This window comes from Paroedura picta, chromosome 16 (genome assembly GCF_049243985.1).
Source record: "Paroedura picta isolate Pp20150507F chromosome 16, Ppicta_v3.0, whole genome shotgun sequence".
NCBI classification, from domain to species: Eukaryota; Metazoa; Chordata; class Lepidosauria; order Squamata; family Gekkonidae; genus Paroedura; species Paroedura picta.
Genome location: NC_135384.1, coordinates 6,438,950 through 6,456,546, shown reverse-complemented (window position 1 = coordinate 6,456,546; position 17,597 = coordinate 6,438,950). Strand labels below are relative to the sequence as shown.

Sequence of the window (17,597 nt, the reverse complement as noted above, 5' to 3'; positions counted from 1 at the left end):
CTCCAATCTCCGCTGTCCTTTCCCATCCCCACCCCCTTCTGGTGAGCAAGATTCATATCCTGCCATTAATCCAAACCCATTCAAATGCATCACGCAAGAGTATGCCTCTTATCACAGGGCCTGGTCCTACTTCCTTGTTTGCAAACCCCTGCACTTCCAGCCAGGGAGCATGAGTAATTCCAAAGGCATGTCTGGATTTCTTGGTGGTGCTCGAATGTTACAGCCATGGGAAATGGGCGGGAGAGGTTCGTGGTTCAAACCCAGCTTCATTCTGTTATCAGAACTACTCATCACAGAAACCTATGGTACAAATTTGCCTGGTTCTTATTCCATCCTTCCTCTAATGCTCCACATGCATGTCCACCCTGTTCTGTACATCTTATCTTGTGAGGTAGATTAAACGGAGAGGGACAGGCACAGGATTTCCCCAGAGAACTTTGTGGCAGAGCCAGGATTTGAATTCAGAGCCCTCCCCCCCCCCAAAAAAAAAAGAAACCACTCTATCCACTACACCACACTGGTTCTGGTCATATAGGATGAGATTACAGAGGAGTATGGGAACACCGCGTAACGTAAAGCTTCTGTTTTACAAAAAAGGTATGTTTCTAGTCCTTATGGCAAAGGAAATATACTTAAAGAGTGTCAGAAGTTGCGTTAAAGAAGCTTGTTGGTTAGGACTTAAGGCTCAGGAACAAAAGAAAAGAAAAGGGGTCTCAGGTTATTTGACCTGGGCTTCATGGTAGCCTACTAAAATTTAGAACCGATGATCTGAGGTGATTCAGGGAGTGTGCAGGGAACTAGACAAATAACAGCTGGGAAAAACTCCAGCAACATAATATGCCATAAGGCAGGGGTGGCCAAACTGTGGCTCTCCAGATGTCCATGGGCTACAATTCCCATGAGCCCCTGCCAGTATGTGCATGTGCTGGCAGGGGCTCATGGGTACTGTCATCCATGGACATCTGGAGAGCCATGTGGCCACCCCTGCTAGTAGAAAAGGCAAGAATCTGGAGGAAGGGTTGCAGAGATGGAAATAACAGGTTATGGGCCAACGGATTTAGAAGAGAACTGCAAATTTCCCATTTTTATGAAATCAGGGCTCAGGGCCAACATGCAAGAATTGCCACCGGGATTAAGTTGAAGGGTCAGATTCAGGACTAAGATGCAACTGCCTTGACCGGTTACCACTTATGTCCCCTGGTGCCTAAAGAACACAGGACTTCATTGGAAGGACTTTTCAATATGAGGTCAGCGATAATGTTAGAGATGGCCAGACTCCACAGGGATTTTTTGATTGGCAAAATGTAATTAGGACAGCGGAGGCCAAGGTTTCAGGTGTTCGCAAAAGGCCAAAGACATTGTAGAAAGTTTCTGCTTCCCCTCCAGACTCCAAAGAGCCAGTCTGGTGTAGTAGTTAAGAGCGACGGCCTCTAATATGGAGAACCGGGTTTTATTTCCCACTCCTCCTCCACATGAAGCCAGCTGGGTGACCTTGGGCCTGTCACAGTTCTCTCAGAGCTCTCTCAGCCACACCTACCTCACAGGGTGTCTGTTGAGGGGAGAGGAAGGGGAGGCGATGGTAAGCCGTTTTGAGACTCCTTCTGGCAGGGAAAAGTGTGCTCTTCTTCTCTAGAAGCCGCAAATCAAGGAGTAAGGTGGGTGCGCTGGTGTTTGGAGAAAGCGGAACTCCACCGGAAGGATTTCCCACAAGCTCCGCAGACGTACGGGCGGGTGCCTGCGTGCTGGTGCTGATGTTCAGCCAGGTTCCCCCGCTGCCGGAAGCTTTTGCCACAGACGGGGCAGCGGTAAGGCCTCTCGGCCGTGTGGACACGCCGGTGCTTGACCAGGTGTGAGTTCTGGGTGAAGGATTTTCCGCAGGAGGCGCAGACGTAGGGCCTCTCACCCGTGTGCGTCCGCTGGTGCTGGATGAGGTTGGAGCTCTGCCGGAAGCCCTTGCCGCACTCGGTGCACCGGAAAGGGCGGGCGCCTGTGTGGGTGGCCTGATGCTTGGCGAGGTAGGAGCCCAGGGCAAACGCCTTGCCACAGATGGGGCAGCAGTGGGACTTGCCGGGCGCGTGCGTGCGGCGGTGTTCCGCCAGGTTGGAACTCTGGCTGAAGATTTTGCCGCATTCGGGGCACTTGAACGGCTTCTCGCCCGTGTGGGTCACCTGATGCCGCAGGAGCTTGGAACTCTGCGCAAAGCCCTTGCCGCACTCCGGGCACTTGTAGGGGCGTTCCACCGAGTGGCAGTTCCGCCGGTGTTCCGTTAGCCGGCAGCGCCACACAAAGGTCTCCCCACACTGCGGGCAGCGGGCAGGAGGGTCCCGTTGATGCTGCCGTAGCCCTGAAAGCAGCACAAAGCCCTTGGCGCACGCCGGGCACCGGAAAGGCCTCTCTTCCCCCAGGTGGCGCCTTTGGTGCCTCCCAAGCTTTCCGCTGTCAGGAAAGCGCTCGCCGCACGTCGGGCACCGGTAGGCATCGTCATCCGACATGTGGATGCGCTCGTGTGCTGCCAGGGTGGCAAAGAGGGCAAAGGCCTTGCCACAGGCCGCGCAAGAGTACGGCTTGTCCAACGCGGCTTCTGCCGGGAGAGCCATGAGCTCCGAGCGGTCAGGGAATGTTCCGCCATCCCGGTGAGCCCTTTCGTCTGCCCCGTGGCCCAGCCTGTGCATCACGAGATCTGTGCTCTCCGAGAAGCAGAGGCCACAAACGGAGCATTTCAATGGCTTCTCTTCCTCATCGGCCTCGTCGAGGCGGCTCAGCGGGTGAAGGGCCAGTTCGTCGCCCTCAGGAAATGCTTTCCCCAACTTGAGGTAGTCGTGAGGAGACTCACACAATGAGTTTCTCATTACAGCAGCTGTCCTCGAGCTCTCCAAGGGCTCCTCCTGCCCACTGTGGACGCGCTGGTGTCGATCCAAGTCCAAACTGCTGGGGAAGTTCTTCCCGCAGTGGTGGCAGAAGTGGGATACCTCTCCGCGGTGCACTCGCTGGTGTATCTTGAGAGCGGAGTTTTCGGAGAAACAAGCGTAACACTCCAGGCATTTGTGGGGCTTTGCTTCCGCACCGTGGCTGGCCAGATGGGCCTCCAATTCTGCCGTATCTGGGAAGGTTTCTCCGCACTGAATGCAGTTCTCAGAGATCTCGACCAAGTGAGTTCTCCGATGGGTGGCGAGGGCAGAGCTCTGGCTGAATCCCTCCCCACAGGTGGGGCACGTAAATGTCTTCTCTCCCTCCCCATCGGCGTGATCGGGATGTGGCCCGGATGGTTCCAAGCTCTCGGGAGAATGATTTGCATTTTGGTGCGCCGCAGAAAGTGGAGCAGAGTGGTGCAAATGCGCTGCCCCGTTCCCCCAAGCGCTTCCGTTAGCGCGGTGATTGCGCACGTGCTTGGCGAGGTCGGAGCTGACGCTGAAGCAGCGGCCGCACTCCCGGCAGCAGTACGGTTTCTCGCCCGTGTGAGTCCGCTGGTGCGTGACGAGGGTGGACTTGCGCCCGAAGCGCTTCCCGCAGTCGGGGCAGGCGTGGGGGCGTTCGCCCGAGTGCGTGCGCAGGTGGTGCGCCAGGGTAGAGCTCTGGGAGAAACGGGCCCCGCACTGGTGGCATCGGAAGGGCTTCTCTCCCGTGTGCACCCGCTGATGCTCGGCCAGGGTGGAGCCGCGGGCAAAGCGCTTCCCGCACTCGCCACAGGCGTGGGGCCGGCGCCCGCCGTGCGCCTTGAGGTGCTCCGCCAGTGAGGAGCTCCAGCTGAATCCACGGCCGCATTCGGGACACCGGAACGGGCGCTCCCCTGTGTGGATCCGCTGATGTTTCACCAGGTTCGAACTCTGGGCAAACCCCTTACCGCATTCGGAACAACGGAAAGGACGAGGGTCTGACTCCTGCGGGGCAACAAACTCGGTGTCCTTGACTCCTGTTGACGCCTGGGACCAGGCGTAGCTCTCTGTTAAAGCAGCCTCTTCATCCTCCACGTCCTCCTCTTCCTCACTTGGGGAGACAGAGCCTGCTAGGAGAGAGGAGGATAAGCTATTCAGAAATGCCGTATTAAAGCCCCCTGTTGGGTGATTGGCCTCAATCATATCTGGTACCACAATATCGAGCACAGGAGAACCGCCGTGCTGTCCTAAGCATAGTTATGCCCTTCTAAGTCCTTCGGCATCAATGGACTTAGAAGACTGTAACTCTGCTTAGGATAACACTATGGATTTCTTGTTCGTTTGGTAGAAGAGAAGAAGAAGAAGAGTCTGTTCTTATATGCCACTTTTCTCTACCCGAAGGAGTCTCAAAGCGGCTTACAGTCTCCTTCCCTTTCCTCTCCCCTCTGCCTCGGAGGAAGCAGCAGTCCAATTTTTCGGGATGCCTAGAAGAGACGGCCCTCCCCGACAGAAACCCCCCTCCCCCCAGAGAGAGCTCTGTGGGCCAGGACTCTCTGAATGCTGCTGCTATGTGCCACTAAATCGCTATTTACAGGCTCATGGTACTCGTAGTCCATGGACATCTGGAGAGACGCAGTTTGGCCTCCACTGCTGTGGGGTTTTCAAGGTGAGAGTCCTTCGGAGGTCCTCACCTGCTTGGACGACGGTCAACTCCTGCCTCTCCCCTGCGTCCGGCAGCTGCAGCTCGTCCCCTGGTTCCATCCAGAAGTGTGGCTCAGCCATCGGGAACCTGAAGTGCAAGCCGTTGACACAGAGCGGTTACCCCAGCCGCCGATAGGCCTCCTTTTCCTTTCGAAAGGAAGGATGCTCAAATAACCCTACGGAGCTTTGCGCAAGGGACGGAGAAACTGTAAGCTGGAATGTGCCGTGCTTGGGGACGCAATGAACGTGGCCACATCCAGATATTTCTAGCTGCACGCAAGGTTCTCAAAGGCCTGGCTGGAAGATGCAGAGGGATACCGCGGCCAAAGGCAAGCCTGACCCGGAAGAGATTCTCCGCATCATTTGCATGTAGCCACTCTAGGAATTGCTCCCTCGGCACACCTAGCGGAAGCAGGTGACTGAAGGAGCCAATCAGGGCAGGGCTGGGGCTACGGAAGCTCTGGCTCTCTTGGATTCTCTGTTCTAAATGGTGTAAGTACCAAGATGCGCACTTCTGCCTCCTCTCACGAAGCCTCCTGCTTGCCTCTCAAATGCTACATTCAGCTTCCCCGACATACATCCGTGTCCCTACTGATGGCTTATTGGTTGCAGCCCACTTTTTGCTCATGACCCCGTCGCCTGCCTCCGTCCTGGCTCCTTTCCTCCTAGGAAAGCTGCTCTACATGCAACCTTGCAAGGCGGTCATTGCACAAACCCTCAGAGACATGAGGGTACCCGCGATGCCAAGGTTGACTTATAAACTTAGTAACTTGCAGCCTTCCATAACTGTGAACAATCTGACCTGCCCAAGGATTGCCTTTGTTATTGTTCTGTTAAAATACAGTTCTGGTTGTCATGTGATGTTATGATTGTTATTTACTGTATTGTTATTCTATGTAACCATTCTACAACGTTTAATGTAAACCACCCAGAGCCATAGGGAAGGGCGGTATAGAAATCCAAATGAATGAATGAATGAATGAATGAATGAATGAATGAATGAATGAATGAATGAATGACACTCACCCCATAACAGAGCCCTGATTTCTTAAAGGAGCATTAACAAGTGTCCTATTCCCAACTATTCCCAACTCAGGTCCTATTCCCAACTATTATTTAGAACATTTTAGGCCATCTTTCCACCCAGCTGAGGGTCCCCCAAACAGCCAATGCTCAAACCCATTAAAACAATTAAAAAAAAATACATAACAGCAATTAAAAGGCATACACAGGAAGGACTCAGAGTGAGGAAATGTCAAACAAAACAGGCAAGCCTTTATAGCTGGCAGGAGGCACTGAATGCAGGGGACAGGCAAATCTGCTTGCGGAGGGAGTGGCTCAGTTTGGGTGCCACGACGGGGAAGGCCCTTCCTCCGGTTGCCGCCCAGTCCAGTCTCAGAGGGCGAGTGAGCTCCACAAGGGGCCTCTGCAGATGACAACAGTGACCATGTCGATTCACGTGAGAGCAGGTGTTCCTCCAGGATATGTTGCCGTTTGGGTGTTACCTTGAGGCAATGACGTGCAACCAAATGTGCCTAAAATAAAAGCTCTGGTGGGATTATACAGGAAAGGGGACGGAGTGAGGTTTATTACCTGGGGTTGTCGGGATCCTCCTCCACAGGAAAGGGGTCATCGCTTCCAGCTCCAATGGGGAAGCCAGGATACGATATCGATTCCACCTGCGCGGAGGGAGAAGCCTTGGGGTCAGCGGCAGGCAAACAAAGTCAAAGAAGCCAGTTTGGGAAATTCCCGGAGACAGTGACACCCTGCAAGGGAGCCATTTCCTCCAGGGGAACCCCGGCTGGAAAGGCGGAGATGGCAACATTCGTCCCCGGTTCGCTCCCTCAGGTGTGTGGGAAGCCTCCTGGGCAGGGTGAGGTTCTGTACAATCCGAAGCATGGTTCCGCCTGAGTCCCCAGAAGCCACGGAGGGCTCAGGCGGCGCAACTGTTTAGGATGGCGCTGTGAGCAGACTCCCCCCACCCCCCGCGGAGGAGGCGGCGGCGGCGGCACGCCCCCTTGGAGGAGAGGCTCTCAGGCTGGCACCGGGGCCCTGGCCGCAAAATGGGGCCAAGGAACCGGGATCGAATTCGGTCCGCGGGGACCTCCAAAGGGGCAGCCGTCGGGGAAAGCAAAACAACGGGGGGGGGGTCTCCCTCTCTTCCTCCTCCTCCCGCTGGCCCCGGCGGCCCAAGCGCTAGTCCCGCGCCCGCCCCCTTCTCCCACACCCGGCGGGGCGCACCTTCCGCTCCTCTCCCCTCCTCGGCCCAGCCCTCCGCCCGCTGAGCGCCGCGGCCAGGCCAGCCCGGTCCCCCGCAGCCGCCCCCCCCCCATCCCCATCCCCATCCCTTACCGTCTCCATCGGGCCGGCCCCGTCTGCAGGAGCAGCGCGCGAGGGGTTAAGCCCTGCAGACAATACCCGGTCAGGCCCGGCTCCGCCTCCGCCGGCCTCGCGGTCGGGCTCCGCGCCCCCAACGCACACGCGCCCTGCGCCCAGGCGAGGGGAGGGGAGGCGGCGCGTTGCCCACCCGGCGTTTGGACGGGCCTCCGCCCACGTGGCTGCGCGGGAGGGGAGGGGGGCTCGGGGGGCTTGAAGGCCTCGTGGGCGGGGAGGGGGCGCCGAGGGCGGGCTTGGGCTGCGACGGCCGCCTTCCCCGCCTCTTGCTCGCAGGGCTGGCCGGCTGAGCGCCCCCCGGTGCGCCTCTCCGTGCCCCGGGCAAGCGGCTTCCGAGCTCGGGAGACCCATGCAGGAAGGAAACGATACTTAGGTCGGCCAGCGGCGGGGGAGGAAGTGCACGGCGCTCTGGGGAGGGGAGAGACCTCGGGGAGGGGGGGGGTCTGTCGTGGACTCCCCCCTCCGAAGCTGCCGGCTTCTCTCTGTCGCCTGCAGGTCGTGTGTAATGTCGGGAGATCTCCCGGCCCCGCCTTGAGATTGGCAGCCCAAAGCGATGTGGCTAAATACTTTGGAAAGATGTACCTGGGACGGGGGTGTTTAACGGGTCAGAACCTCTGGCTTGTGCAGGTCATTGCCACTGAGAAAACAAACAAACTTGCCACCTTAATAAAAAAAAACCCCTCTAGCACGGCTGGCCAAACCGTGGCTCTCCAGATGGCCATGGACTACAATTCCCATGAGCCCCAGGGGCTCGTAGCTTTAAAAAGCTGCTTCGGCCTGATGCAAGTTTTGGTTGGCGTCCGAGGAAGAGGCCAACGCTGCCTTTTCAAGGCAGCAGAGGAAGTTTAATTTTAAATAGATTTTATTGGTTTAAATGTATAGCTTTAATTCGGGGGTGCGAGTAGATAGGCTAATATACACTGCATGGAACCTTCCTGTGGCTGGGTCAAGGGTTGACACGCTCCTTGGCGCCCCCCCAAAAAAAACCACTACCCTCTTTGCAAATAAACAGTTGCCAGCTCTGGGTCGGGAGACTTTGGGGGTGGAGCGGAGAGCGGGCGAGATTTGGGGCGGAGCGACCTCGGGGGTGTATAACACTATGGAATCCACCCTCTCAGGTAGCCCTTTTCTCCCGGGGAACTGATCCCTTGAACCTGGAGATGCGCTCTAATTCCAGGGGCTACTTTAGCCGGCAACTGGAATTATTCCGAATAGTGATGGGGAAGGGACGTCAAAAGAAATGGAAACAACCCTGCGGGTCTCAAGCTCGGGATCCTGTCTCCCCCGAACCCGAGTGGGGAGAAACTTCGTCTTTGGGGTCCCTGCTGCGCGCCTCTTAAGCGCAAGAGGGCCGGACGAGGATCTCGCGTGGCAAGCGCCGCCTTCTCCCTAGCCCCGGGGCGGAACGCATTGCGCAGCCACGTTTCTCCGCCTTGGAGGGACTTCAGAGGGGTGGCGCTTTCCGGTTCCGGGTGGCGCCCCGGAAAGGAGGGGGGAGGCCGGATCCTGCGATGCCAAGCGCAGGCAAGAGCGGGCGGGCTGGGTTTGCGCCTGGCTAGGTTGCGCCCGCCTAGGTTGCACACTCTGCAAAGGCGCGCGTAAAGAGGGCTCCTTGCCTTGGACGAGATTCCCCGCCTCCCCTGCAGGCTCCCGTTTCTCCTTAAATGTCTCATTGTCTTTCTGGAGAGGAGCGTTTCTAGGTATTTCTAAGCCTTTTTAGGGGGCGGGGGGGTTGTCCATGCCCCCTTGACCCCGCCTGGTCCTTTGCTCGATGCTGATTTCATTAGGGGACTTGCACTGAATTCGTGCTTCCCTGTGCCTGGGCCGTCTAGGTGATCTCCCATCCAAACACAGGCCAGGGTTGACCCTGCTCAGCTTCTGAGCTAGCCTGAGCTACCCTGATCAGGGCGCTGGAGCTCTTGGGGATGCAAAAATGCCCAAATACTATTTGGAGGCACCTGGTTTCCTGTGGTCTTGCTGAAAGCCAGCCAGCTTGGGTCCGGTCAGTGCCTAATTAAGAAAGATCCAGTTACAAGTTTGAGTGCCATGGAAGGAATGGAGGAAATCCCTCAGCGGCTGGGGGTGATGGGGGAAATGGCGTATCCCTACTGCATTATTTTAAATTTGTATTACTTTTGTTACTTACGATTATTGCCATGAGCCTGTAAGACAGGAGTGCCTCGGAAATAATCCTGTACTGATTACCCCTGGAACCGTTTTCCTCCCTAGATTCTGTCTCCAGCCGGCTCCGTCACCTCCCGACTAGCCTTCGCCTGGCTCCACAATGAAGAAAGCCCCACGGAAAAACCAAGGCGAGCGCTACCGCTTGAAGTTCCGGCGTCTGCGCCGCGCGGCTAAAGTGCTGGTGTACGAGAACGCTGCTTTGTGTGATGAGATTGCCCGGCTGGAGGCCAAATACCTCCGCGTGCGGGAAGAGCGACGCTTCTTGCTTGCCCGGCTGCTGCAAGCCCAGGCCCTGGCTGACGACGAGTCTCCCGTGCCTGCTGCCGCTGCCGCCACTTCCCAGCCCTCCCCGGACGAGCCGACCGTCCGTAAGACTCGGCGCGAACGCAAAGGCAAAGAGAACGGGCGGGCATCTAGGCGTCGGGTGGCGGCGGAGCCAGGGATCCGCCGGCTGGTGCCCCCACTTCCGTTAGACCCTTCTGGCCGTCCTGTTTTCCCCATCACCTTGGGATCGCTGACCGTCTACAGCCTGGGGGACATTGTCTCTGACCGTCCCGGCTTCCACACCGAGAGCGCCATCTACCCCGTGGGGTACTGCAGCACCAGGATCTTCGCGAGCGCACGGAGGCCGGTGCGCCGCTGCCTCTACACCTGCCAGATCAAGGACGGCGGGGCTGGGCCGCGCTTTGAAATCGCTCCCGAGGACGACCCAGGCTGCGTTGTCGCCGGCCCTACGCCGGATGCCTGTCACGCTCAGCTCCTGGAAGCAGTGGGCGCAGGGCAGCTGGAGCCTGCAGGCGCGGAGTTCTTTGGTCTCTCGCACCCGGCCATCCAACACCTCATTCAGAGCTGCCCGGGGGCACGCAAGTGTGCTGGGTACCGCTGGTTTCGTTTCGAAGTGTGTCGCCCAGCAGATGGGCCCCCGCCTGAGGGGCTTCCTTCAGGGAACCCTGGCACTGATTACGAGGCTTTCCAGAACCAAGGCCTGGCAGGGCCCGTCGGCCTGGACTTCCCAGAAGCCACTCCGTCTCCACCCAGCGGGAACGGCTATGCCGAACTCTTTCTGCCGTGTGCTGCGTCAGGGGGATCCCCCATTCCCCAGAGCCCAGAAAGCGACACGGACTGAATCTGGCCTGGTACACACCTCTGGAGAGCAGGGAACTGCCCTTCAGCTCGCCTGTGGCGAAGACTGCGTGGCTACCCTCAGCTGCATGCTCTGCTATGTGCACAGTGGTTCTCACAGTGCACATAGGTACATGTTCATATGAGGTAGTGCTGTAACAGATTCTTGAGATAATATAAGGTAGTGCTGTAACAGATTCTCGAGATAAGTACTTCAAATGATCATTTACCAATAAAATTAGCTGCCAAAGGAAGAAACTCTGGTGGTTTTCCCATTATCATACTGTAGAAACTCTGGGGAATACAGCTGTGAGGTGTAAAGAGAGATCTTGTGGGGGACACAGAACATTACAGAAGCACAAGGTTGGGCCTTCCTTGGGATGGGTTACCACCCTAGTGTGTAGGGCAGGGGTGGCCAAACTGGCTCCCAGATGTCCATGGACTACAATTCCCATGAGCCCCAGCCAGTGCTGACCTGTGTATGAAATCTGTCTAAATACAAGAATATTGGAAATGACCATAGTTTGTGCCCCACTGGATCAGAATGGCTACCCTGACAACCAAAAACCCGTCCGGAAACAAACTCCTCCTTCCAATTACTGTACTGATTATAAAAATCTAAGTTAATTAATTTCACCCTCCAAACGCAGGCATGTTATTAGAAGTATTTATTTTGAAGGACTGCCAGTCCCATTACGTGCCGAAATAACATCTGAACGAAACATCTGGGATAGGTAACATAGGAAGTAATTCAGCAACTGCACCGACCTCTGGCTCAGGAACAGCCACTTCTCAATGCCATTCCTGGATCAGCGCTAGGCTAACGTCCAGCCTGAAAAGCCATTGGTGTGGCCACGGTTGCTGTGACCCAGCAGGGAACACAGCAAGCCCCAGCCGGAGATGGGGGTAGGTCTTTCAAGCAGCGCTGCCTGGCAGCAGCACCGCAGAAATCAGGAGGACCATGAACCCAAGGTGGCCTATCCCTGACATTCCCTTGACGCTTCCTTGATGCAATTTGTTGCCTTTAGGTGAGAGATGCTATCTGTGAGGGCAGCCAACAACCCCGATCCCTGATTGTCCATTCTGACTGCTAAAAAGGCACCCCGCGTCTGACATCCGTGAAAAGTCAAAAACACTCCCTTCCTAAGTTTTTGTCAGCTCCCAGAGAAGTCCTATTGAGAAAGGCCGCAATTTCAGGCAATGTTGTCGTATATTCGGACAACATCTTCATTGTCTCCGAGAGCTTGTATCAGCCGTGATGCCTGATCCATCTTCTCATCCGACAGCTGTGCGGTGAACGTTGGGAGAAACTCCAGGGAGACTGACTGCGAGCAGAGACCTAGCATGTCCAGCTTTTCTCGGACTTGCCCCGCGGTCGGCACGGAGCAAATGAACTAGGGAGGAAGGGGGGGAAAAAGAAATTCACTCTCAAATCCTTTGCAACCTTCAGAAACAGGAAGCACCGACAAGTGTCATGAATATTGTTTTTTGGTTCTCGAGGTGCAGTAAAGTGGTGGGCGGAAGGACCCTCGACACCCTGCGAAGGGGCCTAGATGAGACTTAGGGAACAAGAGCAAGAGTGGGACCAGCCGTGAATGCCATGTCCTAGTAGAGAAGGGGGAAAGAACTAGCAGGCTAAGAGCAGGCCTACAAGAAAATTCATCGTGGGAGCATCCTGTATTAAGGGCACTGGAATGTAAATGGTCGCACTGTTTATTATAGGACTCACCTTGCATCTGTTTTCTAGGTTTATAGTCCAGCCTTACTGCATTGAATATTCTGTGTTTTTTTATTTAGAATATATTGTAATCGGTCTTGAGCCTCAGCAAGGAAGGTAAAGTAGCTGAAGAGATATTATGCGCATCTCACAAATGTATTTATTTTTAGGTGGTTTAGAGCAGGGGTAGTCAACCTGTGGTCCTCCAGATGTTCATGGACTACAATTCCCATGGGATTGTAGTCCATGGACATCTGGATGACCACAGGTTGACTACCCCTGGTTTAGAGGAAGGGAGGCAAGGTCAGAAAGCAGGCTCTGTAGGCCCTCCGAAAAAAAAATTAAAGAGAACTTTTAATTTCAGCCCGGGCAGAGAGCGTTGCTCCTTCCAGCCATGGCTGCTCACCTTCAGTGTTGTTTTCTCTTCCTCGTCTTCCTCTTCTCGGACATCTTCAGCGCCAGCCTCGATAGCCAGCTCAAGTGCCCTCTCCAAGCTGACAGGGTTGCTAGCCTGGTCCGTGGGGCCCACCGCGATAACGCCCTTCTTTTCAAAGTTATGCCGCACTCCTTCGGCAATGATCCCCCTGCAGGAAACCCAAATGGAGAATCCATGGTATGCAAATGAACAGGACTGGATCGCAGGATCCGGGAACAAGACTCCGCTAATCCCTCGACCAATTTGTTTGATTTTCTCGACCGACCCTCCAAAGATACCATTCAGAGCACCCTTCTTTTGGCTGGCGCATTTTCACTCACTTCACTTTCATTCAGTTCACTCCCAGCGGGAGATTTATCCTTACTCCAGGTTTAGTCCTATGTCTAGGTCAGCCCTCTTCATATAACACTAACCCATGTACGTTCAGGATACGGCGAATTTCATTGGAAGACCTCTTTGGGTTGTCCGTCAGAATTTCAATAAGTAGGGAGGAGCCACCGGGGCCACGTACTTCAAAGAACTGGAAGGTGGATTTAGATTTTTCCTGCCAAAAGTAAAACACAGCAAGGCCTATCATGAAAGGTAAAGGTAAAGGTATCCCTTGTGCAAGCACCGGGTCATGTCTGACCCTTGGGGTGACGCCCTTCAGCGTTTTCATGGCAGATTCAATACGGGGTGGTTTGCCAGTGCCTTCCCCAGTCATTACCGTTTACCCCCCAGCAAGCTAGGTACTCCTTTTACCGACCTCGGAAGGATGGAAGGCTGAGTCAACCTTGAGCCGGCTGCTGGGATCGAACTCCCAACCTCATGGGCAGACAGATTCAGACTGCAAATCTGCTGCCTTACCACTCTGCGCCACAAGAGGCTCATAAGGCCTATCATTAGAGGACCACAATATGATGTTCTTCCTTGGGAAGATCTAACCCATGTCCTCCATTGGTTACACGGGGGTAGATGAGAGCCAAGATTTAGTACTCAGAGGACAGGGGGTGAGACTCAGCCAGCTAGCTGAGGGAGGAGAGATCCCCTCTGACAACCTATGCTGGGGCTCATGACACTCGCATGGACAAAAGCCAATTGGGGTGGAGACTTTAGGGGGGAGGAAAATTGCCCAAGACGGACTGAAACAGCTGGCTCTGGCTCAAGTTCCGTGGGCAAGAGCTCCCAGTTTTAACTCCAGAAATCTCCAGTAAAAAGTTCTCAGGGAGGAGAAAAAACCAGGTCCTGCCCTTGTGAGATGCTAACAGTGAGACATTTCTGAGGGAGACGACAAGTGGCATAAGATAACTTCATCATGCATTCATGCCATTTAAAAGCTAGTTGAGCATGAAACTCAACTAGCCTGTCGAAAACCCCCTGAAACCTTATTCAGGCTTCAAGAAACTCCAGAAGTGGCGTGACTGTACAAAATATGGTTGGGAAGCAGAGCTGTGGACATGCCCATGGGCCCTCCATTTCCAAACCCCTCCAGGCCCATCATCGACCATTTTGGGCTATATACAGACATATCTATATACTATATACAGTCTATATACAGTCATATCACCCAATATAAATGACCTAAAAGTTATATAAAACGTTAACTCCCAGCCTTTCAGGAAACCCTTCCAGGGCCATCATGAAACCCTGAAATAACCCCTTTCCAATCCATATCAGCGCATCCCTTTTTTCAAAATACAGAGCTCTTGGGAGGGTGGGGGAGCACGGTGGTTCTCTCCAGTCTGTCTCCAAACAGTTCAGAAACGTACCCCACCAGCGATCGCTGCATCAATGGTGGCCTTAGGCATGCACTTGCTGCGGCACTGCTCGATAACATTGGCTAAATTAGTGTTCAGCTCTGGATTGGGACCTCCAGCTGCCAAAGAGATGCAAGAAGAGAGAGTAGCGTTATTGTGTCCCTCCAGCCTCGAATTAATGAATCAGTTGACCAATAAAAAAAAAAAAATTATCACTCACCCACCAAGATTAGCCAGGCAATGTATACATTTAAAAAAAATTTCTTATGGCTGAGTACTTTAAAAGGCCGTAGGTGACAAACGGAGCAGAGGTATACCTTTTACAGCTACTCGGATCAACATAGTGAGCTTCTGGAAGAGGCGGCCCCGAGCTATGTCCTTGGGCCCCTTGATGTTTTTGACTTTGGACCATTTGTTGTGGCCGGCAAGCACAGCGCAAGAGGCTTGGATGGTGCGGCTGGGGTGGCCCAGAAGCGTCCAAAGGTGTCGGCGATAGAGGACGTTCACCCGCGTGAGGGTGGCGCCGACAGACATGGCTTGACTGGGACAAAAGAAGACATGTATATAATCAGATCTCAGAAACGACAGGGCAACCCATCTGTGAAACTGGGCATCAGTTAGTATACTCTATTCGAAATGAGATGGAAATAAATGTTTTTTTTAGCCGATGAGGATGAATGTATTTTCATTGTTTTTAATTTTTTAACTGGTAATCCGTTAATATATGGTGGATTTTAATGATGAGAACCTCCTCGAGCAGGTTATAACCAGGAGAGGCAGTATATAAATGTAACTATAAATAAACTACAAAATGTTCAAACATATTGCTTTAAATCCAGACAGGCACAGCACAGTTTCTGGCAAAGAGCAGGGAAACATTATTATTATTATTATTATTATTATTATTATTATTATTATTATTATTATTATTATTATATTCATTCATTTATTTGACTTATTACCCTTGCTCCAGATCCTGCCTCCACTATTCAAAGGACCTGGCCATCTTCATTCTATCTGCAGGGTGAGAATAATGCTGGCCTACCTTGCAGGGTTGTTGTAAGGAAGAAGAGCCGTGTTTTTACACCCCGCTTTTAACTATCCATAGGAGTTCCAAAGCGGCTTACAAACACCTTCCCCTTCCTCTCCCCGCAACATCCACCTTGTGAGATAGGTGGGGCAGAGAGAGAACTGCTCCGTACGTACAGCTCTAAAGGAACTTGGACAGGCCCAAAGTTGGCTGCATGTCTAGGTCAGAGCCCACAGCTCTTTAACCGCTACACGCCACCGGACCAAAAACGAAAAACATCCTGAATGCTAAGAAACTGATCCATCAGTGCTCAGAAATCCTACTAAATTATTTAATCCGGTCTAAAATAAAGCCGCAAGGACCTAGAACCCGTTCACACAACGGACACAAACTCTTATTAGGAACAGGGAAATGGGGTTTTAAAGAGAATCCCCAAATCTGCAAAACGGGGAGGGCGGAAGCCTTAGTTACAACATCGGATCCATCCGGGGAGTCAGGCAACCGGCCATCAGGCGCAGACCCAGCTTCTGCGCTCCCGGGCAGGGGTCGCCCTTAATCTCGCTTCCCCCAAGACGCGTGTACTGGCAGAATCCGAACGCTTGCTTGCTGCGGCTAACGCGTGTTCAGTGGCAACCCGCCTGCGCCGTGACCTTCACGTGTGCACGCCTAGAAAACCCCCGGGTCCGGTTTCCAGGACCTGCCGTGTCCAAGCCCCCACCAGCCCGGACTTACCCACCGAGAGGTCCTGCACTGACCCCCAGGATCCTTCCTGTCCAGGCTCCGCCCCCCACCCTGGAGGCGGAGCCTAAAATTAACCCTTCTTCAGCGAGCCCGGGAAAGGCGCAACGAGACTGGCCAATTGAGTTTGTCTTTCCCAGGCCCTGGACCAGAGGTAGTCAAACTGCGGCCCTCCAGATGTCCATGGACTACAATTCCCATGAGCCCCTGCTGTTTGACTACCCCCTGCGGCCTGGACGGCTGCTGCAGTTAGCTCTTGCTGGTTGGCACGGATCTGGATCTTTTAAGAAGGGCGATGCACCCTGGGCGAGGGAGCCGAGGCTCCTGGGCTATCACCCGGAAAAAAACAAAAAAGGGTTTTTACCAGGAACTAAATTTGGATCCGGTGGCTCCTTTGATACCAGTGTGCAGGCACGCATTTCCGGGCACCACCGAATTAGCAATGCGCACCTGTAGGCAGAGGGTGGGCAGTAAATTACAAGAAGCTGAAAAGGTCGCCAGGAGGGATATGAACGCCTATCCAAGGTGAAACACAATTTAAATATATATATATATATATATATAGTACCAGTATATACTATATACCAATATGTACTATGTACCAATAAATAAATATGTATTAATCAAGTTAAAAGCCCAAGGCTTTTAGAATAGCCTCAATACAATCAATGCAAGAATTGCTATAGCCAGTTGGCTCCTGTACATATAAAGACATATTCAGAACACTATGGACCTGTAGTCAATTCTGTGGGCCAGAAGGCCAGATAAAAGTATTTTGGGGCCTCTAATAGTTCAAAACCAGGCCCTGGTCAAGGCAAGCCCTTCCAGTGTCCAGTAAGGTTCTTGCAATCAAGAGCCAACCTTCATACATTGTAATTCTCGTATATTTTCTGTATGCTGGTTTTATTTGATGCCGAACATGTCACGTCTAATATAGTAATTGGCTTTTGACGCGATCTACCCTGAGCTATTTATATAAATAAAATAATAGAATCATTTTCTTCCCTATTTAAAAATGAAATGGCAAATCCTTGACAAACTCGACTGAAAAATAATTTGCGATGGGACCAATAATATATTTCTTTTCATATGTCAGCCTTTTCCCCTCTGTTCCTCTTTCCCATAGCATTTCTCCCTCTATTTCCAATAGAAGCAGTGATCGTAGGTGAAAGTTCTTTTGTCCACATGCGCTGGTTGGTGCAGCAGAACTAGGGAGGCACCGGAAAAATGCTCCCCACGTTCCAGAGGCTTTGGCTTCAAGCTGTGGCCGTGGGTAAGCCAATGGTCCCACAGCTGTGACGGGAACATGAGCCTTGTGCCAAAAATAGGGCAGTTCTGGGAATGATCAGCCAGGCAAGCCTGATCCCATCATATCTCGGAAGCTAAGTAGAGTCAGCCCCAGCTAGTGCTTGGAAAGGTGACCTCCAAGGAATACCAAGGTCGTGATGTGGGGGGAGGCAATAGCAAACCATTGCTGAATATCTCCTGTTTGGCAGACAGACAACCTTAGGATCTCCTGGCTATACTTCACACATGCCATATGATAAATAAATAAAAGAAGAGTTGGTTCTTATATGCCGCTTTTCTCTACCCGAAGGAGTCTCAAAGTGGCTTACAATCGCCTTCCCTTCCTCTCCCCACAACAGACACCCTGTGAGGGAGGTGG

The 17,597-nt window shown here is 53.4% G+C and overlaps 3 protein-coding genes across 6 annotated transcripts; 1 reads left to right on the top strand and 2 right to left on the bottom strand.

The window, feature by feature from the left end:
- Window positions 1-1,434: 1,434 nt before the first annotated feature.
- Window positions 1,435-7,319, bottom strand: LOC143826627 (uncharacterized). Its single transcript, XM_077315469.1, has 4 exons — window positions 6,927-7,319; window positions 6,168-6,253; window positions 4,565-4,662; window positions 1,435-4,003 (listed from the first exon to the last, which is right to left on the bottom strand). Exons 1-4 carry the CDS (start codon window positions 7,317-7,319, stop codon window positions 1,644-1,646), a joined length of 2,937 nt encoding a protein of 978 aa, XP_077171584.1. The 3' UTR covers window positions 1,435-1,643.
- Window positions 6,282-10,809, top strand: TBRG1 (transforming growth factor beta regulator 1). Of its 3 annotated transcripts, XR_013227008.1 has the most exons (3): window positions 7,300-8,668; window positions 9,198-10,421; window positions 10,456-10,809. XR_013227008.1 is itself a non-coding variant. In XM_077314669.1 (2 exons), exon 2 carries the CDS (start codon window positions 9,253-9,255, stop codon window positions 10,276-10,278), a length of 1,026 nt encoding a protein of 341 aa, XP_077170784.1. In that variant the 5' UTR covers window positions 6,282-6,422; window positions 9,198-9,252; the 3' UTR covers window positions 10,279-10,809. The 3 variants fall into 3 exon arrangements, 2 of the variants coding, with proteins under 2 accessions (XP_077170784.1, XP_077170783.1); XM_077314669.1 differs by lacking the exon at window positions 7,300-8,668 and adding an exon at window positions 6,282-6,422 and having other exon boundaries at window positions 9,198-10,809; XM_077314668.1 differs by having other exon boundaries at window positions 9,198-10,809.
- Window positions 10,810-10,925: 116 nt separating this feature from the next.
- On the bottom strand, window positions 10,926-16,075 carry TACO1 (translational activator of cytochrome c oxidase I). 2 transcript variants are annotated; one of them, XM_077314697.1, is made up of 6 exons: window positions 15,926-16,075; window positions 14,481-14,704; window positions 14,176-14,282; window positions 12,841-12,971; window positions 12,398-12,575; window positions 10,926-11,668 (listed from the first exon to the last, which is right to left on the bottom strand). In XM_077314697.1, exons 2-6 carry the CDS (start codon window positions 14,695-14,697, stop codon window positions 11,468-11,470), a joined length of 834 nt encoding a protein of 277 aa, XP_077170812.1. In that variant the 5' UTR covers window positions 14,698-14,704; window positions 15,926-16,075; the 3' UTR covers window positions 10,926-11,467. The 2 variants fall into 2 exon arrangements, with proteins under 2 accessions (XP_077170812.1, XP_077170811.1); XM_077314696.1 differs by lacking the exon at window positions 15,926-16,075 and adding an exon at window positions 15,665-15,917.
- Window positions 16,076-17,597: the final 1,522 nt, after the last annotated feature.

Coding starts and splice junctions, on each gene's coding strand:
- LOC143826627 (XM_077315469.1), bottom strand. CDS start 7,319: ATGGGTCTCCCGAGCTCGGAAGCCGCTTGCCCGGGGCACGGAGAGGCG. Junction 6,254..6,926: donor GGGCCGGCCCGATGGAGACG/GTAAGGGATGGG, acceptor CCCTCCGCGCAG/GTGGAATCGATATCGTATCC. Junction 4,004..4,564: donor GTTGACCGTCGTCCAAGCAG/GTGAGGACCTCC, acceptor CCTCTCTCCTAG/CAGGCTCTGTCTCCCCAAGT.
- TBRG1 (XM_077314669.1), top strand. CDS start 9,253: ATGAAGAAAGCCCCACGGAAAAACCAAGGCGAGCGCTACCGCTTGAAG.
- TACO1 (XM_077314696.1), bottom strand. CDS start 15,702: ATGGCCGGTTGCCTGACTCCCCGGATGGATCCGATGTT. Junction 12,972..14,175: donor ATGCAGCGATCGCTGGTGGG/GTACGTTTCTGA, acceptor TACTTTTGGCAG/GAAAAATCTAAATCCACCTT. Junction 11,669..12,397: donor AAGAGAAAACAACACTGAAG/GTGAGCAGCCAT, acceptor CTTCCTCCCTAG/TTCATTTGCTCCGTGCCGAC.